The sequence below is a fragment of the Nestor notabilis genome, unplaced genomic scaffold (genome assembly GCF_000696875.1).
Source record: "Nestor notabilis isolate BGI_N333 unplaced genomic scaffold, ASM69687v1 scaffold35690, whole genome shotgun sequence".
Classification (NCBI taxonomy): domain Eukaryota; kingdom Metazoa; phylum Chordata; class Aves; order Psittaciformes; family Psittacidae; genus Nestor; species Nestor notabilis.
Genome location: NW_009913083.1, coordinates 21,727 through 47,477, shown reverse-complemented (window position 1 = coordinate 47,477; position 25,751 = coordinate 21,727). Strand labels below are relative to the sequence as shown.

Sequence of the window (25,751 nt, the reverse complement as noted above, 5' to 3'; positions counted from 1 at the left end):
TCCAACCCCAGCTATTCTATGATTCTATGAACACAGAATGAGGTTATTTAATCATATTTTAATAGAATTTCACTTAGAGAGATGCTCACCCATCCCAGAAACAAGCAGAATGATGAACCAGTTCATTTTAAGGATACAGAACGCTTTGCACTTCCCACAAACCATTTTAAACATTAACCAGGTAATGAAGTATCCCAAAGCCTCTCTGAAGTGAGAATGTAAATGTTAAAAATTCAGGAAAGTTTTCCTATTAACAAGAATAACTGTCCTGTGATTTTCTCTAAGAGGAAATCCCTCAACCTAGTTTATAACCTAATTCTTCTTTTTAATAGCTTCCAACCCCAGTGCAGGTCAGATACTTTTAGACACTGAACTAACCTGATATAGTAATTAGCACATTGAGTCCTTCAAGAACATCCATTTGCTGGAATCGTCTCCTAGTAATCAGTGAATACACTCTTCCTTGCCCACTTCTGTCCAGCAGCCATAATCCATTCTCTGTTCCCACCAGTAAATTGACTCCTGTTGATACATGGAAAAAAATACTGCATAAATCACCTAATGATTCAGAGGCCACTGAGTGCTCACTGTTTTGAGAACCAATTCTTAGTCTCATTTAACAGTAACTGATGATTTCTCTATTGCTCTGTGGATGACCTCCCAGAAACATGAAAAAAGGATCTCACCATTACAGTTTTTACCCAGTAGAACACTTATATGCTCATGTAACTTGAAGGATGAGTAGTTCTGCTGAAGTCAATCTTGATTTAAACAAAAAGGAAAATGCTTTGTGAACTCAAACTTCTCAAAAGCCCCAATCCAGCACCACTCCACTGGCCACACAGGAAATCCAACTAAACCACCTAAGGGTCTCTACCAAAAAAAAATAAATCCCTCTTTCTCCAATACAATACTCAAAACACAGGAGGACCAAACCTGTGGGAAGCAGGACTGCTGTTACAAGGAAGAAAAGTGTTTGTTTGAAAACAGTTTGTGTTTTGCAAGAATGCTTTCTAATGCCAAAGTAAAGGAATGAATCCAACTGCTCCCAAAGAAGCGAAGGCTTCAGTGGGTTGCTGACATCAGAGGATGTCAAAAATTGTGTTTGGCTGGTATGACAGCTATGTTTCCTAAACAGGTTCTGAAGAAATGACACGAGGTATCCTGCTGTAACAAGCAACCTCCTCTACTAGCAATGTTCTGATGCTCATAGTACTTCGTGCTCTTCAGCCTCAACATACATTCAATTACAGATCTTGACACACAGCTCTGTTCTTAATCTAAAATCTTGGACTTCTACAAACATACATTACATAAGATCTGTGAAGCTGTAAACTGGAAATCTACATTTCCTTCGTCCACTTCATTCATTTTCTATTCAAGACTCAAAAAGTGAGGAAGATTAAAAGGCTGGGTGAATCCCATAGAATACATCTGTTCTTCTGAAGTAGAAGGATGGTCAAAACAACTCAAGAGCTAGTGTGAGACTGGGACAAGGTCTATAGTTGTTGAAAATTAGTTTGACTAGACTCATCTGGGTTTTACACGGTTTAAGGCTGACCCTGTAAAAAGGGTGATCCAGTGAGGTTCTGAGTAAGCACCAACAGCTGGAACCTGAGGAAGCCAAGCTTTTGGAAAGACTGATACCAACCTGCTTCAGATTCTTGGAATACTTAACACATGTCAGCAAAAGTCTGCAGGTTTGGATTGTTTACACTGGGTCAGGGCTTAGTGTGATCAGCTGTTCTCATGTGCAGCTGAGACAGGAGTAAGTATCATGAGCCGCATAAGCTACTAAAACATTTGCAACTCTGGCTCTTCCAACAAGCACAGTTTCAATCTGGTGCCCAATCAAAACATTTTCTCATTCTGATGCACAAAATCCTTTGCAACTGTAAGTCATCTGTTCACTATCTTCTACCAGGAAGGCAGTGTCATGCGAGTTATGCAAAATCTACCCTGTGATCCACTCCAGGACTTCCTAACAGGAGAGGTGCAATACAACTGTGAAATCTGCCTGGCACACACTGTCAGCCTCTCCTGCTGCTGCCTCCCCTTCATAGGCATGCCCAAGTACTTCTGAGCTTACCCCACAAAGCAGCACAAAGGACCTCCGAGTTGAACTTCTTCTTGTATTTACGAATTTCTGGACTGTCACTCTGCGGGCGAATATTTGTTGGGTTGACATTGACAACGGAGCCCTTCCGTGCATTTTCTCTCCTGACAGGCTCAGGTTTTGCACTAGATGCTAGAATGAAAGACACATGCAATTATTAAAAATCCAAGTGTACATCTCACATTTGACCTGTTTATGGCAGGATGAATGCCTCTCATCCCTGAGAGGGATGAGAAAACACCTCAGGAGCATTTCATAGCCAGTGAAAAAAACCCCAAGCCAAACAAAACCCCATACATCTGGAAAATTCCTCAGGCATTCTTAAATAAGCACTCTGGTAACGCAGCAGCAGAGTTCTGGAGGGAGGGCAAAAGCAGTTCAATGAAAATTCACAGTGATGCAGAATTTCAGTTTCTGGAGATGTTACTGACAGTTTCCATTTCCAAGCAACATGCCGTGCCCACGCCAAAAAAGAAAAAAACAACAAACAAACAAAACTCCAGGATACTCACAAGAACTACAGGAAGGTCCTACTGGACTGGTGGGAGGGGTGATTGGCAGAAGTCTAGGATCTATGAATGAAGTAAATGATGTTGTAGAGGATGTACTGCTCTTTGAAGGTGTGCTTTCAGTGCACGGGGTCTACAATGAAAAACAAGAGCTGCTTCAGGAAGATGATGGTAGGGGAGCAGACAACACAGAGTAGTATGGTGCCTCTGAGGTTCAGAAGAAATGGCATGCGGCATAGTCAGGCATGATGAACAGTCCTAAAGCAGTAGATTAACAGTACAGATTCAGTGACAAAAGAGGAGGCCTGAGCAGGGAGTTGTGTCAGGATGCTTAGCCAGGCACAGTACTGCACTGAAATAACCAGTACCCAGAAGAAGAGCATGTCAATCAGTCCCTGCTGTCTCATCTGCAACAAAGCATTGCTCAAATCTCTTTGCTGCAAGGAGAACACTGTTGTCTCAAGTAAGGCAGTTTAGGACATGACCCCTGACAGAGCTGTTATCTGCCTCCGGTGACACACTTCTCTCCAGGAGATGCCTGTGCTCACAGCAGTGTTAAAATCCCTTTGGGGCTGCCGAGACATGGTGCACTCCTACCTGACATATGGGTGGAAGAAAGCCAGGGACAATGAGCAGAGGCAGAGTGCTGTGTTGCTGACATGACAAGTAAAGGACCAGAGGGTACAAGCCCTTCTAGCTTGTGTAAAAGGGGAGAAAAAAGGAAGGAAAGAAAAGGGAGCACAGAGAGATGGAGGCAAACAAGTGGAACAATAAAATATGTTCAGGAGCTCAAGACTTCTAATCCATCCCCTAGATAAAACTTTTAAGGAAAAGAAGGGATGTGGTGAAAAATCTCATCATAAAAAGAAATAGGATATATGAATTTAAAAGGGACTCGATCTCAGGCTCCTAAGGGCTGAAAGACAAAGATGATACAACTGATTCAATCTGTAATTTATGTCTTACCTTGTTCAGAGGTTTGTTCTGAGGTTCCTGGGTGGTCAGTGGCACTTTTGGTAGGTTCACAGAGGAGTCTGAAATCTGGCTTTGCTGAAGGAGGTCTGGCAGGAGATAGTTCTGGTTGTTTATGCTCCAGAGGCCTTCTTGGGTGCTAGAAATTTGTTTCCCTAAAATTGGTTCCTGCACATGAGAACATACAGTTAAACTCCACATTGAGCATATGTCCAATTCAACTCCTGTTCATCAGATAATAAATAATGAGCATATGGGGAGAGGGTGCTCTACATGATGCATCATATAAAGACAAACCCTATGGAAAGGTTAAATTAAAGAAAATAAATACAACAGTGTATGTCAAACACCTGAGACATCAACACTGGGTTCCACTTCTGAAGTTCTCCACAAATGTTCCCCATCTACATTACCACTACAGGTAAAGAAGCAACTTAATCCTCAGAGACACTTGAGAGAGAATTAAATTACTTGTCCTAACATTACAGATCTGACCTCTGCCTGCCACAGTCAGAGGTACTTCTTGGTTCTGGGCCTGTATTTTGTGAGAAGTCCCTTACCATTCCTTGCATTGCTACTTTCCATTTGCTGAGTTATGAAACCTTATTCTAGAATGATGACACTCAGTAGGATCCAGTATCAGCATTTCCAGTACAACGATGTTTGGTGTTGCAACCTCCTTAAAGGATCCCACCAGCTTCACAGAAATACCTGTAAGCTATGTAAGGTTGAGGCGCCGCACAAGCTGTCTCCTCAGCAGCACAAAGTACAGAGTCAGAGGTTGGTTTCTGGGAATACAAGGCCAAAAGCTTTAAGAGGAAGACAGATGGAATGTGTGAAGCAAGCGGTGTCCCAAATGGGGAGGGCAGTGATTGGTCAGGGTACCTGAACACCACTGGGGCTGGAAGACAGAGTAACAGGAGCCAAGCACTGCACTAGAAAATTGCTCCTGAATTACACTGAAGCAAAAAGCACGAAACTCAAGCAGCTTCTGGCTGGCTGAATTCAAGGCAAGTCTGTGCATTGTACTGACTCTGATAAACAGCCTCCTGAAATCAGATCGGCTTTTCTGAATGCTGGCCAAAATACTGGGGGAAAGGGGGGAAACTAGCTCATTCTAAATAAGACATTTGCCTTTTAAAAGCCAAATAATTAACTAGAAATCAAATTCATGCTCTAAGTATTTTACAATTTAATTTAGATACAAAAACCCAAACCAAAACATACATGTCTGTGTTTTAGATTAGGGAATCAAGCCAGTATGGGGCTTTTTTGTTCAGTTTTGAGTCAGATTCAGCTAAGCTGAACCAAACCCTCACTTGAGTCATTTGGGCAGTTTCGTACACACTAACCACTTCAAACCAGTTCATGCTGGTGGGCCAGGACAGGGATGCTGGAAGAAGTCATTGAGACTCATGCTGGCTGTGGCTGCTGAAACAGATATGGGGGGAATAGACAGGAGTCTCCATGAGAAGGGAGAAGACTGGAAGGCAGACATTTGTGAGGAGGGGTGGCAGTCATCTATCTGTTTCCCTCCTGCATTGTCCTCCCCAAATCCACCAGAAATTGTAGACTCCACCCTTTTCCAACCTCCCTCATCCTCAAGTCTGGGCCTCAAAGACCCCATCTTTCTCCTTTCCCTCAAGCAACATATTTCCAGTGCCCAGATATCAGAGGAAAGGGGAAGCACTGGAGTGGTTCTGCCACCAAAAAAACCCCACCAACCAACCAACCAACCAAAAAACACCACCCCCACCCCCCCAAAACAAACCAACCAACCAAGCAAAAAAACCCAAACCAAACCAAACTGGCTCATGCCCCATTTAAAATTCCTTCTCCAAAGCAGGCTCTTTTCTCCTCAAGGCTGGTGAGACAAAGGCAAAGTGGGACTCCTTCCCCAGTCAGGAAGGATGCCCCTGGTCTGAAGTTCAGAAGTCACACCAGAGGTAAAGAAAACTCCTTTTTGTTCCCAGCCCTGCCACAGCTCACAAAAGCAGCTCTGAGGAAAACACCGGTTTCACGGCAATTTATTTTCTCTATCTGTGAAATGAGAGTACACTAAATAATATGCGAGAAGTGCTCCGATGCAGAGTGCAAGTCTTATTACTACATTTTTTTTAGTTTCCAACCACAAAGAGCAATGTTCTGTTTTGTCTGTCTTCATCTCTCCTGCACTGATATTTTATTACAGGGCAAAATTCCCATGACTTAAAGTCTCTACTAGAACTACAGGTAAGAAGGAACCACAACATGACATATGAGATGACATGTGTTTTTGCTAAGCTGTAAGGGAGAGACCACGTGTTTTTCCTGTCTTCTGGTAATATTTTAAGTAGTAAGAGGTAGTTCTCTAAATTGATATCAAAAATGTCAAGATTTAAAAAAACAGCAACAATGCACACCACCAATAATCAACAGCATTGCTTTCTGCAACCTGCCCAGTGCCTTCAAGAAATATGCTGGCATCAGAAACTACTACCAGGTCAATAACGAGGAGAAGCAAAGAAGTGCAATTTCATACCTAAATGTGAGCATTTTTAGAGAAAGCACAAAACCTGAAACTACACATTTTTTTCAAGACTTATAGCTATAATTTGCAATGACAAAGCAGGACTTCAAGTGAAAATGCTGCCGAGGAGAAAAGGATACAGTGTTTATCACGCACATTAACAATCTGACTCCCCCCCCCGACTGTACCCACCCCTTTACAAATGGCCAAATTACCTTCTGTTCTCCAATGGTGCTTTGGGGTTTCAGTTCAATTCCATCTGGTACTCTTGTCCTTGAGAAATCTGCCACTTTACTGCTTAGCAGTTGCCTGGTAACAAACTCCAATTAATGAACAGAACTACTTCAGGGGGTGGGGGGCGAGAGCCACGGGGGAAGCCCCCCCCCCCCCCCCCCCCAAAGTAAAAGTACCCATGTATACACATTCAAAAGTGAGCATCATTAACATCCATTAGTTACACCTACAGGTTCTTGCAAAAAAGCAAGCTGATTAGTCTGTGGATGTGCCTGAATGGACTTGAGCTCAGAAGACCACTCACACAGAGCAGGAAACTCTCCTCACCTCAATGGAGAGCATCCCTTCTTGCCCCTGCATTTCATCCACCATTTTTCAGGCACTGCCTAGCTCAGGCAAGTGAGAGCTGGTCCCTCAAGCTGTCGTTTGAGAAGTGTCTACCTCAAAACTTCTGTCTCCCCTCAGACACTACCCTGTGAGGTGCAATTACAAGCCGCCCTGCCCTCCAGAGACAGAGCACCAGCTGCACTTGCAAGGGGTAGAGCCACTGCTCTGCTATATGCTGATGTCAGGGACCTCTCTGCCAGTGCCTATTGGGACAGGCTATACACTGGAATTTCATACTGTGAGTCAATTCCCAAAACATGGACATCCTCACCTTACATACAAAAGAAACAAAATGTTGCCCAGTGCATACAGAGACAGAAGAACCTAATTGCTGCTGGACTGGCTGGGGCCGAAAGCCCACCTACCCCAGTATTCTGCCTTCAAGAGTGACCAAAAGCACATACCTAAAGAAAGAGTAAGAAGACGGCAAGCATCTGTTGTGATATACCCCAGCATAGTATTACTTCCTATACAACCAGTGGTATCTTTGCATTTTAAACTTTTTCACCCAAGTGAAACTACCTCAAACTTCCATCAGTAAGGCTCTGGCTCCATTTCTGTGTGTTTCTACCCCATATTATTTATTTATTCCACTTATGTATTTATATCCATTTATTTATTACTGCAATTCATTTAAGCCTATTACATTTCTGTCTCCTTTCCAGTAATTATAAAACTGACTTGATTCAGGATGCTGGCGTGAATGGGTCATGTGCCAACTGGTAGAACAGCGCAAAGATTTGTTTCGTTTTATTTCTTTGGTTTGGGTGGTTTCTTGTTTGTTTTTTTGACGGGTTTTGGTTTTTTTTGTTGTTGTTTGGTTGGTTGGTTTCTTTTTTGGTTTTTGGTTTTTTATGTATGTGTGTGTGTTCTGCTTGGGTTTTTTTTCTTTTAGTGTTGCCCAATGCAATAATAAAGGAGGTCTGGCAGAGAACTATCAACTTAAGATGGTTGTGACAGAGTACAAGGTTTTGTGGACCGTTTTTATTCTTTATTTTTTGGTTTTGGCTCATGTCCCCCCTTCTATGGGAGGAGATGCAAATAATACATGCAGATTCACAAAGGCAGTGATACCACTCCTTCAAATCATTACAGCATGCAAGGATCACAGCAATCTAACACACAGCAAATTCATTGCTACAGGGCAAACCCATACTTTGATGTAGAGTCTTTCTGAGGTCTAGGGTGAATTCTATGACCTAGAGTGAATGAAACTTTTTACAGATCAGAGTAAGGTGGTTTGGAAGAGGAGCAGTAAGAAAATAAAGGCAATACAGTAAAAAGACAGCTCCCTCCTCATCCCTCAGCTTTGAAAATGAACTTCAGAAATGCAGATCAGGGTATGCAGGCACAAAAACTCTGCCTTTTCAGAGCAGCACAGGGGAAAGGACTGGTACCAGGCCAGTGCAATAGCTCTCCAATAGTGCTAAAAATCTGTGCATCTCTTCCTAAAGACGGACAAAATTGCATGTGCAATCATGCCAGAAGAGCAAGAGCCCCACTAAAGAGAGATCTGTGGCCTGCGATGCACTTCAAAGTAAATCCTAGAACTTGAATTAAACTGAAGTCTCTTTGCAAGAAAATTAGAGGTTTCATTCACCAATACCAAAAAATAATTCTGTTTGCTGTTCCAAACAGCAGGGCTGGCCAACCGATCCCCGACTCCTTCACTTGGACCAGTGAGCTATTCACACTCCATTATTTCTCAGCAGAACACAAGTTTTGCATGACAGATAAAACACCACAAGATGTCAGTTGCAAGGTCAACAAGAGTAACTGTAAATGTAGAGAAAACCAGCCCTGGTGAAGGAATCAGCTTTTCAGTGGTAATTATTTCTCCCAGAGTGAACAGACTACCCACATACAAGGGTTATGTTTGTCTTGCTTTTTTCACTGTTACCCATGTTTAGCATGAAGGTGTACAGTTTTCCTTCCCTCTCCTTTTTTTTTTCAAAAATTCATTAACCATAGATCAATGTGAAGTAATCCCTACAAAAGCACTACCTATTGACACTCAGTTAAAACGAGACATTTCCTCATTGTCCCAGAGCAGCAAGTCATCAAAGCTTATTACACTGCATACATCTGATGGAGCAAACATTTACCCCGGGGAGTTCATTACAGTGCAATTAAACTGCTTAATTACAACTGACATAAATGATTGATATTAACTTCACAGGGAGGTAGAATGTATGTATGCCAGGTTCTTCCAGGTATTTAGAAATGTGTAATACAAAGGAAGAGAATAATAATTAAAAAAAAGACATCAAGCAAACCTTGTGTGGTTCATGTCATCCTCATCGCTGCTGCTGACTTCATCACTTGATGAAGAATAGTCTGCTGCTTTTAAGAATGAGTTGGCACTGTCCTTCACCTTGGCAAAGGAGGCTGGACTCTGCGTAAAGAAAACTCAGTTGAATTTTTTTCTCATGGAAGAGCTCATTGCTAAACAGCATGTGCAGTATTTTATTGCCCCAGATATAATTATTGTCACTTCCACACCAAAAAAGCCTTATTAGAAAGTTGGTGCTTTTGTTGGTCCATCACAAGTGGGTGTTTCACACAGGAATAAAACAGACGATTTTCCCAAAAGTTGAAAGGTGACTAACTTTAGTCAGTGTGTTATTTTGCATCTCAAACATTTATGATCCAATCTCTGCACTTCGCAGGAGCACAGAAGCACTTCCTTTCTCGCACAAGAAAAGGAGTGCTCTGCACCAGGACTGGAGGATTACACCAGCTTGAGTTTTGTTCAGCCCTGGACTACCTTGAAGCTTGTGGGTCCATGCCTGAGCCCAGGCTGTGCTTGCACAGATGAGCTTTAGGCTGGAAAGGCAACATCATCACATCCATGGCTCACACCCAGAGGGTAGTTAGACACCCCAGTCCTACAGGAATCCATATATAGGCCTCCCACACTATTGGCAACGGCTTAAGCTCAGAGCCTTCTTCAGACCTCCAGTCCCTGACAAGCCAGGAGGAGTTGGGGACCCCAGTAAGCCACAGCTGTCCCTTGCTGCCCCACTTTGCATCCCCTGGAGCCACCCAAGCCTGTCTGTGAAGTTTTAGAATGCCAAGCACCCCATGTGTGAGCTTGAACATCCTAATTATGAGCACTTGCACAAGGCACCATGAGCTCCAACATCCTAATTATGAGCTCTTGCACAAGGCACCATGAGCTCTGGTTGTGCAATAGGCATCTCCCCCTCTCCACCCCAAACACCATCAAAGATAAGAAATGCCTCAGTAAATAAGAAAGAGAAATAGCAGTCATTCCTTTTCATCAGCAAACAGACCCAGGACAATCTTGAGTGTGTCACAAACTGGCAACACATATTCCAGGCACTTACACACTGAATATTTGCACGAGCCACTGGCATGGTCTTGACTTCTGGGTTGCATGACAATTGATCAATGACCTCCTGAAATATTAAAGGCACACCCTTCCCTTCTAAAGATTTATGATCAGACAAGTTCAGGAAAAGTGAACTCTGATGATGACCTGAGCTGGACACAAGTCAGATATGGACATGTTAACGCAACAGTAAGCTTGAGCCAGTCCCATGCAGCCTCTCAGGTGGCCTCATTAGCGAGCAAACTCCAGCAGCAACAGAGGACCTGTCAGCACAGACATACCCTCACTGAAAATGATGAGCAAAAATATCAATGGATTTAAAAGAACCTACTGCAACATGGCCTGGGTGAGAAACTTTTTCAGACTTCTTTTGCAGCTGCAGATGGTTCTGGGACAAAGCGTTCTCTGCCTTGGCCAGTCCTAAATTCCCTGGGAAAAAAGGAAAACACTTATTTCTTTCAATGCATGTGCAGCAGGGTGAGAGAGGGGACCAGTAAGACAAGCACATACAGTTACCACCCAAACCAGACACCAGCCTCTGCTGGCAAACTTCTTTGTCATGAAGGGAAATCTTTTTGCTTGTTTCCCTGTGGTTCTGGATGCCACAGTATGATGAATATGTATTGATACTGATGCAGTTTAATGCTGCAAGGGCAGGACAAGCATATCAAAACCTTGGCAACATACTTCCAATGAGCACCAGTTCCATGGACTGGAAGGCAAGGCAAAAGAGTGAAGACATGTTAAATCCCTTCCTCTGATCCTCTTTCTGAGGGGAGCCAGCTCATCATATTAGCAATGGCTACTCATATTCCAGCACTAAAGATGACTGCAGACAGGGGCGTCAGGGAGAGAGTACAGGAGCCTGGGCCCCCACTACACATACTCATGAGTAAACAGATGTGCTGCTGAGATTCGGCCTTCATAAAACTGCTGCACAAAACCAGCCTGATTCTCTAAACCCAAATGGGCTGAGGGCAAACAGCTGCATTAGACTCCACTCATGAGCACGGGGTCAAGCTAAAAGCAGAAGAGGATTCATCACTTCCCATGGCAACACAGGGAGAACCATCTTCCAGTCCCTGCTTCCCCTGAGGCACACAGCATCACTTCTCAGCTCCCACTTCCACTCTGCCTGTGGGGACGTAGGTAACAACAATCCTCATCTGCAGAGAGCTGCCCTCACTGTGAGCCAACTCAGTGTCAGTTGGCACCTTGTGACACTGTTCCCAGGGTCAGGTACTGGTAGAAAGGAAGCTGTGGCAGTACATTTCCCTCCCCATTGGCACGGAGACCTACACTTGCCACCATGCTTGGACAGCTACTGAACACTCAAGCAAATAAGATTAGAAGAGTTGGAGTCCACCTGCATGTGCTGATACCATGTTAGGAAGGATGCTTGCAAGTAATGAAGCAAATCTTGCTTTTCAATGTCCCCACTGCCCACAGAGCTACCTGGGAAGAGCAAAAGTTGCCTTGGAGAGATACTGTCTCCTGCACACAATTCCTGATACAAGCAGATGTACCCTCACCCTGCCAGTGGGACACACTAGCCAGCTCAAAGTCTATTTTTGTTCAGCAACTTCTCCTTTCCCATGGCCACCAACAGGAATCCTTGCAAGTTAAGGAGGAAGAACTGAAGCTCACACAAATTTGGATTTCTATTTGGTAATTTAGATAGGTTTATCACAATGGCTTCATGAACCCATGCATTTTTCTAAGTTTTTAAACTTTAGAACTCGTTATTGGTGAATGAGTACCTAAGCAACTCAGCAGAAGTATTAGTTTTAAAGTATTTATAGGCCTTTCCAGCCCAATTCATTATCCCTGCGGGTCTGGGAAAGCAACAAACTCTTTCTGGAACACCATATGCCAGAACTAACTGTAATTTAATGACACTTAAGAACCCAAGGAGACAGTTTAAACCACAGGGGAGGTTTTCTATTTTTTCCATTGCTGGAGAGGTTTTCATTTCCCCATGCCAAAATAGCACAGGAGTTGCACATCATGCAGACACTGCAAAGTTGAGCTGGGCTGTTGCACATTGTTCATCTCTTATTCAAACACAAAATGACATAAGAGCAAAAAGAAACAAAACCCAAGCAGTTTAAATTGTGTTTTGGGTTTCTCTTGAAGCAAAGCTTCCTATTCTGTGTAGTTACTGAAAGCAAAACTGACTCAATTGTGTAAGATGTAATAAAAAAGCAATTTGTTCTTCATTTATCAAGGGCTTGTAAATTAACAATGTAAACCTCAGTTTAAAAATAAATTACCTCAGCAGCTCACTAGTGTGGTTTCAGAACATTTTTAGCATCCACCCTGCTCTGAATTAGATATGATTCCCCATGTCCCCCATCTTTAACAGTCAAGCTAGAGCCAAAGCATTGCAACACGCCACTGTGCTTGCAAGGAGCTATGAAAGAAATTGCCCTACAGTTGACCCACAGAAAACACCCTTACGAGTAACAACAGAAGAACAAAGCTGTCCACTTTCGCTCCATGTCCCCATCTGCCACAATCTCTCAGGAACCACTGTCTGCACTGCAAAAAATCTGCACAACCATGAGCAAGCCCACTTTGTTCCTACACCACTACCAGTGATACCAAGAAAGCGTACAGTGTTGCGTTTTTCTTCTATTTGATGAGGGTATCTCTACCTTTTAACTTCTTTTGTCTTTTTTTTTAGTTCTACTATCATTCTGCAAATAAAAGATTGTTGGAGGAATGTATCATAAAGTGCTGTGCAGTCTCACACTTCCTTCAGCCAGTACATTATTAGAGTACAGAAATATTAGTGTACATAAACTGCTCATCTGTATCATCCTATCAGTGGGCAACGCAAAAAAGCAGCATATGGTTATGCAGAAAATGCCAGTGGGTGAAGCCTAGTACTGGCATACATCTGTAATGTTGGCTCTCCTGAGTTCCAGTGGTGCCAGTAAGTCGAACAGAACTGATATTTTTCAATTCTTGATTGAGGCAATTCAAATTTTCTATATGGAAATATGTTCACTGTTATTTTTTGACTCAAAAGAGGAAGTATTTATGTTTTAAGAACATGGAACCATAAAATCCAGAGGGTTTTCAAAAGCCCACCACCAGAAGACACTGTTAAGAAAAATAACCCATTTGTAATGCGGCACTTGACAACCTGCTGAAGCCTGTTTCATCTGATAGAAATTTTGCACATTTAGACTGATGGATTTTTGACTTAGAAGTCACCTGAGGTTGACCAGCTGCTCTGATGAGATCCCATCTCCCACTGCTTGTTGCCAGGAGTGCTGCTGCTGCTGTTTAGCTTCAGAGCATGTCCCCCTGGGGACGACTGATGAGTGTTACTAAACAGAAAGACAAAAAGCAGGTGAGACTACCTTGCATGCACGAACACAGACTAGAATGGACCTCCTAAGCCACTGAGTTGAGTTCCCTGCTTCTACTGCATGGTATAGTACTCCCGATAAACAAAAATTTTATATTCATTGCTGCTCCAAGCAGGGCCACCTGAGAGAAGATGATGGAGGGAACAATTTCCTCTGGGCAGTCATTCTGGGAGATTACAGAGATTCCTAAGAGATTACAAAATACCCTACTATACGTACTTCTCCCTTGGCCTATTCAGATTTGTGTCACTCCTGATTCTAAGATCTCATGGTTTTACAAATAATGAAACATGCTCCAGTACTCTCCTACAAGATATATCATCATCCACTTATCAATGGAGAAAGGAATGCATTGGACAGTAAAACAAGCTGCCAAGCCAGTGGCAGAAAACCAGGCTCAAAGCCACTCACTTGTAACACTGTGGTTTACTTGCATAGTTCTTTTCTGCTTTGCCTCACATAATTCCTAAGTAGAGAGCATTTAGGGCTTGACTTCACTTGAAAATTACTTCAGATGTTTCTGACTCTGGCTCATCAGAAGCACTACACATTATTTTGTTATGTCAGCTACATCTACTTCACTTTCAAATCTCTCCAACCCTAGTTTCTCACAGCAATATGTTCCCTCAGTAGACATCCAGTGGGGACTACCCTTTATTGCTGAGCTCTCTGCACCCTTGGTATTTTCTCATGGGTATGAAAAGTCTGCTTTAAGGGCAGACTGCCAAAATAGTGAAGATACATCTAGAGACAGCTTGTTCAAGCTACTACCAGGTAAAACAAAGCTGCAAGTTTCACTAGCTGAGAGTGCCTATACAGGGAGTTGGCGCCAGACCTACCTGCTGAAGTATCCAGGCATCTAACTCCCTTTTGAAACCAATGGCACTGGTGCAGGTGTAGAGCATCTGCAGGAGCATCCAGGCAGCCCTGACCAGCACCACTCCCACCTGCTATCTCCTGTGTCTAGGCTACGATCTCAAGTATCCTGCACCTTCAGCAGCCACTTACTCTAATGTGGAGGGTAAGTAAAGCATCACCAGATCACAAGTTCAATGAATGCCCAACACACTGCCCATTAACTAGGAAATGGATACACAACTTTCATCCAACACGCTCAGGGATGCCAAACAGGCTGAGCCAAATGAAATATCTCATTGCAAGAATTATCATAGATGGAACAGCTCTCATATATTAAAAATACTGCTTTCCAGCAGATGACAGAACTAACTAGAATGTAAAGGAAATGAGATCTACAAGAATTTTGTTTCTCTTTACATCAGTTATGTCAATCATTAAAAGGAAGCTGGCTTATACACTTCCTTCAGGTTTAAGATCACAAAGTTTGTTTAGTTATTTTTGTGAACAAACTGACACACAAGACAAAATATTTTTAACTGCTATTAAATGAGGTATGAACCCATGTCAGTTTTTCTATCACTGAGGTTATGGCTTAATTTTTAATTAATTCGCTTTTCCTACTGTCAGTAAATCAGCATTAGTATAAGCATAAAATACTGAAGACCTTACCTTGAAAGACATCTTTGATGGCCAGGCTGGTCCCTGCTGTAAAATTTAGAGGTTGTCCTTTCTGGAACCTTAAGGATTTAATAAAACGTTTTAAGGTTGCTACTGATATTTCACACTCAGTTAATAAACCTAATGCTTACCCTATACCAATGCAAAAATAAGACTAATGAACATAAATAAATTATGCTTCAGTGGGACCTGTGGAGAGGTCTTCCATGATATCAACACTGGAAGCTGCAAGTCAGCAGTAGGTGCTTCTAATTTGCTCCAAGCCTGTGCAATCTGTCAGGGTGCACACTGCAAGAGGTTTGCACCTTTCCTTAGAGTCAGCATTATTCTTGCTCAATATTTAAAGCAGACAAGGAAATGCACCTGCAGTCATTTAATTCAGCTTTCTCTAGGTGGTGAATTACCAGTGTTGCTATCAAAGGGCTGGAGGAAGAGACACACGCAAACATCCCCCAGCTGCTAAGTAACAAAATGAATACACACACACACATGCACATACACATCCCCACACAAATATGCTTGTACTTGTTCTTAGTAGTTCTGTTAAAAAGAGAAATACCCCAACACCTGAACTATACAGACTGACGAGCTTTTCTGCAACAAGCCAGATTTTTCACAGAGACAGGTACAAATACGTGGTCTAACAAAAGAGGTGTATCTGCACTTGCAGATCCTGCTGATATTACATACATACACATAAACTCAAGACATTGGCCTGCTTATAAATCCCTAACCTTCCTAGATTACTGAGACTGAGTTAATATACCAGCAATGAGATTTTTACTGAGTTTCATAAAGTCCAAAGGATGGATCCTACACAGCGCAGGGGAACTGAGTGGAGTGCTATTAACCACTAACAGTGCCAAACACCCAGAGTTTCACATACCTTTGGGGGCTGTTCTTCATTTTGACTGATGCTCCAGAATACATCATCCTGCACAGGGCTGAGTGGTGTCGTCACCATATCTGACAGTGAACTGCTGTGGTACACATCCTTACTAGCCTGGAAATTTTCACACTTGAAACAAACGAAACACATGTTGCCTGTGTTTAAAAGGTATCTTCAAAGACATCAAATTAGAGTATTAGGATAGCAAGTGCCCTAATCACAGTGAGGGTGAGGCGAGGAGGCAAGAAAAAAATCAAATCACTTCCTTACAAAGTCTTCATGCCAAGGGAACAAGCAGCAACCAGTGTTAAAACTGAAGCTAAAATACTTAACATTGGTCCTCTGATTCTTTCTGTATTCAAAGGAAGAAAGAAAAAAAAAAAGGAAGGAAAGATCCCTTGAATTCTACACACTAATGATCTATTACACTGGCATCTCTCAAAGGGGAAGAAAGGCAGAGAGCAAAAAATGTCAACTGAATGTACTGATCCTCCCTGAGATGAGAAATCCTTTGGACACAAGACTGAGACTGAACACACAGGAAAGCTGTGTGAGCTGGGCCCACCTTGAAGGATTCCTACGCTAGAACCAATTGGATGTTACAGAAATTAAAAAGTATTAGAGAAATGCCTGAAGCTCTGCCACTTTGTGCTTTATCTTGTCAGACCTCCCATGTAAAGGAGCTCTCTGGGAGGCACCTTTCAAACACATGGCAAGACCACCATCCCCACCACTTGCAAGCCTAAGAAAGAGGCTAGCAATTTTTGTCCAAGTTAAAGTTCAATCTCTTATGCCCTGGTTGACTTCCTGCAACTCAGATCAGAGGCAGATGCAGTTCAGTTTTGCCAAAGAACAACTCAAATTGACTTATCGGCTCAAGTCTATAAAATTCTCCAGTTCTCCAGTCTTAAAAACTGAAACACAGTAACTGAGAACTGCACACAACTTTTCAATAATATAATATGATTATGAACTCCCTATGGCTCTAGAAAACTAATTACTTAATGCGAACAATGTTCAAAATCACCTAAATATTGACAGGTAGTAACTCTGAAACTAGTTAAAAGATGCCAAACATCCATTCAAACATCCCACCACAACCTCCCAGACCAGCATGGCAAAGTCAGCTGTCAAAAAACAGTCCTGAGAAGTTCACCTAGTTAAATATTCAAGTGCTTTTTCTGCCTTTTGGTGACAATATGCTGTGTTGACACCCCTTACAGAAAATAGCTTTTTCAGCAGTTATAACATCTCATAATCCAGGTCCTTTCATTGTGTCAAAACTATTTTTCTTGTCCAACATGATTGTCACTAATAACAGTTTTTAGTTAACCAGAATTATTTCAACAGTGAAGTGTTCCCCTGAAACAATTCATCGTGGGTATACAAATGGGTTTTATAGCAAGTGTATTATTATCAGAATATAGGAATTTTTCTTCCTTCCCACTTTTTCACTAAGATACTTACATTTCTTCCTAAATTCCAATTTTTCAGTCCTGCAGACTACCAGAAAAACGTTTGTGCTTAAAAGCATGGACAAGCTTTGTTGAATCATGATACAAGAGTCTGTGTGAATTCCAACTCTGGAGATAGTACCCACATACCTTCTTTGGGCAGAGAGAGACCAGTACACTGGTTCCATGTGAAGCCAAGAAGTGACATCTGCTTTTGGGATGATTTCTGTAGGACCTACAGGTCTTTGCAATTCCACAGCAAGCCAAAACCACCTCAGATAACCCCCAAAACCATAGTGTTTCATATTCCCCTTAAGTTTTACAGATAAAATAATTGGGGGGGAGAGGAGGTAGGTATTAAAAAAAAAACAACAAAAAAACACCAAACCCTAACAACGATTCAAAACTACTGAGTCTTGAGGCTTAAATTGTTTGTATTACTGAGAGAACAGCAGCTTCTCTCATGAACAGAAAGCACTGGCAGACAAAGCGTTCCCTACTATGTGTCTTCAAATCACAAAGGCACACCTAACAGGGCTAAAGAAAAGGACTCTCTGCTCCCTGAAATTATAACACAAGGTGACATAGTACAAAAGACTGATTACTAGAGTTAGTTTAAAGAGATTTAGGAGCAAAAAGTTTCTAAAAGACTGCATTGCTTTTTAGAGGACATCTAAGTTACTAATTTGAACTGAATCTTTATTTGAACTGAGTCTACATACAAGGGGGGATGTAAGTGCAACTGTTATTACAAAATAGCACAAGAAAAAGGATTTTCTAAAACTTATCAGCAGATCTGCTCTGAGATACTGGGTCAATCCATGACACATAGATAGGCACAGCTAGTTCTTCTAATATTGTTAGCTTTCTGTTTCAACCACATTACTCCAGACAATAGAGATCTAGCTAGCAAATCCTACAGGAAAGCCACAGAGTCAATAAAAAATGGAGTTCATTTCAAATATGAGATAAATTCCTCCACTAACTCAGGTGTGATATTCTGCAGATAGTCCAGAACAGCTCATCCCACACCACCACAGAGAGCCAGATCTGCTACCGTGCTGCAGCAAACACAAGACAAGTAGAAATGGTACACTCTGATCTGGTAATACACCTTTTTTCCCTTACCAGACAGATAGGACACAAGACACTGAGAAATCATGCTCCCTGCACCTCAGGGCCTGCGTTAAGATTTCCAGTGAAAACATTTTAAAAGACAGTTTGGCAGTGCAATCACTTCAAATAAGTCACTTTTGTCTGAGCGGAGCAGTGATGACAGATGATCCTTCTCAGACAAACCTGGCTGGAAGTTCTTCAGCACAAACACCTGTGATGAATTCAGCTTGCATTTTAGCTCTGCAGTTCACTTTTATTTTAAATCGATAAGGCACACACACGTATTGAACTTCACAAGTGTATTGGTGTGAGTCTTTTAATCTCCAGGTGACTAACTGGCCCATCACTCGTTGCCTTCACACTTCATACAGTTAATGCAGGCAGCATATCCAAACATGCCGCTATTCACATCAACAGCTGCTGCCAACCAGCAAAAGAAAACATAACCCTTCAGAGGATTTACAAGCTACCCATTAAGTTCATCTGGTCTCCATGCTAACACAGCAGGTGAGAGTACAGACTGACTTCTGCCTGTCTCCATGGTCTCTATCAGTTGAAGCACTGACTTGTGAGTGGGTATCACGGCAGCTACCAGCAGGGAGTGAAATCACATGGTAACAGCTATATATCACTTGCTGCTATTATCCTTAAGTAACACCATCACTTTAAACATCATAAAATTTTTATAGTGTAGTTTCCATCACGCAATGTGAAAGAGATTGGTAAATACTGCTTCATTCTTCACTCCCCTTGGCAGCTGGGAGAGGTACTACCCAAACAGAGTAGCACTGACAGGGTGCAAAGTAATGCAGTGACTTGTCCTATGTGATGCAGCCAGCCTAGAATGTAGCTCCTTTCATCCCAAGAGTATCATTTTAACAGGGCAGGATTATCCTCTGTGCAGCCACTGTGTTTCTACAGAAACCCAAATGCCCTGCAATAAACTATGGACTCTCCCACTACTATTGCAGGGCTGAAATATTTGCCTTACGGAAGCTGCCAGCCTCTACCAAAGGTTAGGATTCAAACATCCTTCTTGTAGACCTTGCAACAGCTCTCCAGTGATTTGATGCTACAAGCCAGGCCATCAACTCAGCCCAGCTACAATACTCATGACATGAAACAACAAACAGGCCCTGTAAAAAAGGATGTGAAAAGATACACAAATATCTTCCCAGGTCAAAGCTATCAGGTGAAATGGGGCCTTTCTTCTCCCAACAGTTGTCTATGGTGATTTTTGCATCATCACCAAAAAGCAACCTGAACAGGAATGGCACAGGGGACCTTTGACTTAAAGATGCTAATTGCCATCTATTAATAGGACCTGTAGTGATAGGACAAGGGGTGATGATTTTAAACTAAAAGAGGGTAGATTAAGACTAGATATAAGGAAGAGATTTTTTACAATGAGGGTGATGAAACACTGGAAAAGATTGCCCAAAGAGGTAGAAGATTATCCAGGGGTTGCAATGGCACGGTCATTTAGGCTTTCTCTGAAACATCTAGGAGTAATACCATAGAATCAGTAATCACGCATCAAGTATTTAAAAATAACTGTTATCTAATCCTGATCTGCAGTGTCTTAAGTATAATTCCACACAGAACTTACCAGCACAGGGTGGCACTGAAACCTCTGAGCTGGTTTGCACAGGCGTCAGTCATTTGTGCCAGGAGCAAAGGGAATCAGGTTTTAGATGCATTGTTCTGCTTAGGAACCACCCATGGTTTCTCCTGCCCATTCGGGGCAGCAGTACCGTACCTGTACTAACATGGCCCTCTGTGGAGCGGGGGTGCACGGGCTGGAGCTGCTGCCAGATCCCATCCTGGTGTGTGGTGTGGCTTCGTGCCCCAGCACTGCTGGCCACTGGAGGGAAGGCTGGATGTCGTCACTTAGCTTTTTTCGGTCCTCAGCCTGAAAAGGAGAAAAGTAGCAGCATGTTGCACACTGAGCCTCATGCTTTGGAGCCTGGATGTTCTCCATCAGCAGCACAGTGCACATCATCTCTGGTGGACCTCCCCCATGGGGGAGAAGTCAGCCCTGGCACAATATGAACCATTACTGCATCTCCATCTGTAACCTTTCCTTTTCCATCAAGTTTCCAAACTGCATCAAGGAAAAGGGCCCAAGTTGCCATCTGCTGTGTTCTAGGCCATCCCCTTGGCTGCAGGCTGGGATTTTAGCTGGGAGGAATCATCTGTCTGTATTTACTTACCTTTGACAACACAGTCTGTTTTGCCATGCATTTATTATCCCTTTCACAACATTGACATTACTGCATGTTCCTTTCCACTTTAAATACTTTTAACACTTTCTTTTGGTATGTTACTTACACTATGGAAAAGACTGTACAAAAGGATCTAGAAGGAATAAAGGTCCTTTTATTTCCTGAGAGCATTGCTCATTACAAAGATCTTTATCCTATGGTTTTGACTCCACTACTCTTTCCACTTTCAACATGACTCGTTCTCTAGTGTAAATCTTTAGCATATCCTCTGATTCAGCAGCCTAGAAACAGCTTTACACAGTAAAGATTAATGCCATAAACCCCCCTAGTTGTCTATGTTTGGGTGGGTGTTCTGAACGGTGTCTCACTGTATCTGGATGTTTGTGCTGGTGTCAGGTAGGTAAGCATATTCTTAACACAGCCTTAGGAAACTGCCGACAAGATGGAAAACTATTCCCCTTAGCCTCACAGATCTCAATTGAAGAAGAAAAAAAAAAAAAGAACATTAAAAAACAAAATAAAAATTAAAAAATAAAAAACAACACAGAAAAAAAACCTTATTAAAACAAGCAGCCACAGCCAAATACCATGAAACTCTAGCTCCAGTGAACTTGATTGTTATACTGCTCTTGAGGCAAGAGTTTCATTACTTGCAACTCCTAATAATGAAAGGCAAATTTTACCTTAAGCAAGAAAGAAAATGTAAAAGCCAGATATGATGATTCACCTACCACCTCTGTGCCCAAAGGGTGTTTGCATGCAATGTATTATGATCGAGACGCAAACTCATGCAGATGACAATTTGAGCACCTAGAACCGATGCCGGCCCCTGTGCAGGTACTGAGCTAGTGCAGTGTCAGCCCCAAGCTAGGAGTCCTTGCCTCTCCCCTCATTAGCTCTGGTACTGGTGGGACCGGATACAGCACAGAGTGAGCTCGCATCTGCACACAGCAGGGGAAACCCCCTGACCGCCTGCGACAGGGCGAGTGCAATGGCAAAGACAAGGAATGCCCAAAAAAAGGTCTGCAGCCCCAAACATCAAACTTGAGGCTTTGGAGGGATCTGGTTTTTGTTTGTTTGTTTGTGTTTTAATGCCTCAGTGCAACAGTAATTCTGAAGACTTTTGTGTATCAACAACTGGCCCTGCAAATGCCACTGAGCACTAAAACAATACACAAATAAATTCACTCTTGAGCAGGCTATCTCTATTCCTGTGAAGACCTCTCCCAACAGAGAATCTAATGTCTCCTTGGCTAAGAAACTTGGGAAAGATCAGTATCGACAAGAACAAATTCACTGTTAAAAACAGACAAAACTTTAAAGCATTTTTACATTATTGTGAACAATTACTACTGTTGACATAATTATGAAGTTTCAAACTTCAGCCAAAAAGTGCAACCCTGTACCACTAATTATGATTTTAGTGGTAAAGAGCTGTGACTTTCAAGAAATTCTGAGATTAAATAAGCAATATTGTAAAATAATTTGTCCTATACTAGAGTATATTGTGGTAGCCATAACGACAAGAGCCTCATGCTGTGAACCTAAAAGGCAGGCAGCAATTCATCTGCAACTAGTGAATTAATTTCACCACCAAATTAAAAGTTCACAGTGACTGCACACTAAATTCCACAACACATTTCATTCTGCTGCAAAGGGGTCACTTACAAAACACATGCCAAAACCAGAAGTGAGTATTTAAGCTGACATTCTGCAATTCTTTTGACTTCTAACTACAATGAAGTAGAAAAGAAAGTTAAATTAACTCAACTAAGTTACATTTTCTCTCCACCTGCTGAGAAGCGTAGCAAAGGCAAAGCATTTCTATAGACTTTGATGTTGTGCATTTATCAAAAGCAGCTTTTTCTCTGTCCGCACCCAATTTAGTCCTCAGATGGAGGAAGACCCAGTCCTCCACCATCAAACAAATACTGATTTCAAGAGGAGTTCATTCAAATTTCAGTAACAAAATGTTCATCACAGCCTGACAGTGGGCCACAGAGATCTGTGCTCTGAAGGCATGACAACATTTTGTGCCTGGGTCAATTCTGTGAACCCTACATCTACATCTTTTACTGACATCAGGAAAAGACATCCATTAAACCTCTGTTACTATTACCTTAATTCATTTCTCTTTGGAATACAAGGGAATGACACCTGGTTGACCAGAAGATTCACCAGTCAAACCCTTCTCTGAACTCAAAAAGTTATTGTGCAACCTTTCCTTTCCCTTACCCCCTACATTAACGGGTTCCAGAAGCTTTATGCTAGCTTCTAGTATACGATACAACAGAGGTCAAGCTCCAGATATGGGTTTAAAGATCAGTCAGAGAACACTCTGCTTCAGCATTACCAAAGCATCATAAATTGCAAAGCATCTAAACTATATATTAACCAAGCTGCTACCTCTTTGCTTGTGCTGCTTGATGGAGGATGCACTGCTGAATTTGAGTTCTTGGAAGGCTCCTTCTTCTGCTTGTGGTCATGCTGGAGAGACAGCAGCTGTGTCTGATCTTTGGGGAGAGTTCGATGCACCCTCCTGTTGTGCTGCACACCTTCAACCTTCTGAAGGCAAATAGTGATGAACCTCAGTGAGAGTCATGCCTTGGAGGACAACCAAGTTGACTGCTGCAAATACTGGCTTTTCAAAGAACAAAGCAAACACAATTCCAGCAGAGCTGACAGAAGAGATACAACCCTGAGCGACAGGAAGCGTAAAGTGACCCCAATTGCTCCACATTAGACTTCAGAGACAGCACATCAGGAAAAAATTTTTTTTTACCTTTCATAAAACCAGAGGACTTGAATCAAAACTCCATACTTCTGTTTGATTACAGCTCAGTTTGCTGCTAAAACAGTAGAATAATATTGTGGCCAAGGTGCCAGACCTGACAATGAAGTTGAGCATTAAAATTGACCTCTGCTCCATTTTTATTTGTGAAAAAGAAACAACCAGAACAGAAACTGGAGATCTAAGCTTAGGCTGAGCTGATGTTGGAAGCCTTCAGGGTAAAGATATTTTAAATCAGATGGAAGGGAACACAGACCATTTCAGCACAGAAACTGCAGTGACAGAAGTGGGAGAGGCAGTGTCATTGCTGTAGATAAGGATGACTCAGTAACAATGTAACCCGAAAGAAGGTTGAATTTGAGAACGAAAGGCAGTAAATTCATTAAAAAAGGCCCTCTCTGGTCTGTGACCCGGAGAATGAGAACACCCTCAGGGAACCAAACAACACATCAGGTACAAGAGGAAGCTGTGAATTTCTGTTGCTAAACGTTTTTCATACCTGCTTCTTTTCTGATTTCCTCTGTCCATCTACTATGAACCGTTCATCTTCCACAGCCCTTTTGTCTTCTTTACACCTCTCCTCTTTCCTCTGAATGGCCTTAGCCTCTGGCCACCTCTGCTCACACTCCTGCTGCCTTCGTAGCTCCTGCTCTCGTCTCTGATGCTGGAAGAGAGCCAGGGAACAACATTGCTTATTTTACTTTACCTTCATACCCACCAATTACTCATGCCAGTGTTCATTAATCACAAGGCTATTTTCCTGCTATGCAGTCACTAATATGGGATACCTGATACAGTGTGCAGCAGAAGCAGCCAGTCACAAGCTGACACCACCTTGACTGCCAAACTTGAAGTGAAACCTTTGCCCTTTTGGTAGCCAAGGGCAGATATGCCATTCATTTAGGCAGGCATGCAAGATCTGTGTGATGGCTGGCTGCTAATCTAATGACAAATGTCTTCCCATCATTTTGAGAAAGAAAGGCTTTTCCAGAGTCCCCCTGTTCTGCTGCAGCAGCACTATGCTTCACAAATGCCAGCTCAAGTGTTTGAATGCCAGCATGATGCTTGAATTTTGTCAGATACTGGGAAGTGACATGTTGGTGATTTAGCAATGCCTCCAATACCAGAGTGTGTCAGACAGTTTAAAAGGCAGCAACTGTCTTGCAACATCTTAAACGGAAGTGGGGCCAAAACTCTGCATCAGACAGACTTCAAACTGGGCAATACATGAGAAAGAAATTGGGACCTCTCATCCCATCTGCCTGGGCTTACACCACCAAACTCAGGCAAAGTGCCTTTCCTCTTATGCTCCCAAAGCTCACAGCAGGTTGGCAGCAGGAAAAGGACAGAGACCATTCAAAATCATTGCGTTCAAAAGTGACACAGTTCTCCCAAGGCAAAAGACTACAATCCAGGTCGTGCTGACAATTTAATACAGCCTTCTTGCCTTTCAAAGCTACTCTCTATAGACACATTATTTGTGATGAGACATGGAATAAAAATACAAGCCAGTCCCTACATCCTCCAGCCTCCTTCTCTGCTCTTTCTCTTGCTCGATCCGTTTCTGCCGCTCTGTCAGCAGCTGCTTCTTGTACTTCTCCTGGTCCTTCAGCTGCTGCTGCTGGCGATGAGGATCAGAACGGTTTTTGTTCTCCTGCTGCAGTCTCAGAAATTCACGGCGGAGAGTTGACTCCCCTGGGAGATTAACTATGGAGCTGAAACAAAGGGGAGGTTTCTACATGACTAAACAGAGTATAAAAGAGAGAACACAAGGTGCATTGGGAATTATTTGATGTCCTGTGTTAGCAAATTAAGATGTTACAATAAATCTCCAGCATGTTGACTATGCATCTGCATTTATTGTGCTAAAGAACAACCTGAAGCTGATTATCGGGTCCTTCATTTGCGAGTTTCCTCCCTATTGCAGGGGAACTGAGAAAGAGCATATTACAGACATCTTATACTCAGCAGTTATATCTGATAGCTACAAAACAGTTAACACTAACAGAGGGGATACAAGAAATAAGGGATGCAGAACAAGTTAAGAAAGCCATTCTGGCTGAGGAGGGCTGCCTTCAGTGAGAACATCTTGGGCAGTCAAATTTTCTATTCCATTAATAAAATTAACCTTGGTTCTCCTTCATCTTCATTCAGCTCGTCATCTTCCTCCTCACTTCCACTGTAATCATAGTCCGTTTCTTCTAAAAAAGAGAATAATAAACAAACCCCAGAGGAAAGATACTATTATGTAAGGTATGATCTGAGCACTCAACCTGCA

General features: G+C 42.4%; 1 protein-coding gene across 1 annotated transcript in view; it reads right to left on the bottom strand.

Moving 5' to 3' along the window:
* Nucleotides 1–373: 373 nt before the first annotated feature.
* Nucleotides 374–25,751, bottom strand: part of LOC104412069 (mitogen-activated protein kinase kinase kinase kinase 4-like) — a 44,592-nt gene continuing 19,214 nt past the window's right edge. Inside the window, exons 10-24 of the mRNA XM_010022667.1 lie at nucleotides 25,602–25,674; nucleotides 24,993–25,188; nucleotides 23,973–24,137; nucleotides 23,089–23,247; nucleotides 20,217–20,369; nucleotides 15,885–16,016; nucleotides 14,990–15,057; nucleotides 13,305–13,420; nucleotides 10,414–10,511; nucleotides 9,004–9,122; nucleotides 6,322–6,415; nucleotides 3,592–3,765; nucleotides 2,629–2,758; nucleotides 2,090–2,248; nucleotides 374–522 (exon numbers count right to left, since the gene is read on the bottom strand). Coding sequence (XP_010020969.1) covers nucleotides 374–522; nucleotides 2,090–2,248; nucleotides 2,629–2,758; nucleotides 3,592–3,765; nucleotides 6,322–6,415; nucleotides 9,004–9,122; nucleotides 10,414–10,511; nucleotides 13,305–13,420; nucleotides 14,990–15,057; nucleotides 15,885–16,016; nucleotides 20,217–20,369; nucleotides 23,089–23,247; nucleotides 23,973–24,137; nucleotides 24,993–25,188; nucleotides 25,602–25,674 — 1,985 coding nt within the window. The remainder of the gene's footprint in view (nucleotides 523–2,089; nucleotides 2,249–2,628; nucleotides 2,759–3,591; nucleotides 3,766–6,321; nucleotides 6,416–9,003; nucleotides 9,123–10,413; nucleotides 10,512–13,304; nucleotides 13,421–14,989; nucleotides 15,058–15,884; nucleotides 16,017–20,216; nucleotides 20,370–23,088; nucleotides 23,248–23,972; nucleotides 24,138–24,992; nucleotides 25,189–25,601; nucleotides 25,675–25,751) is intronic.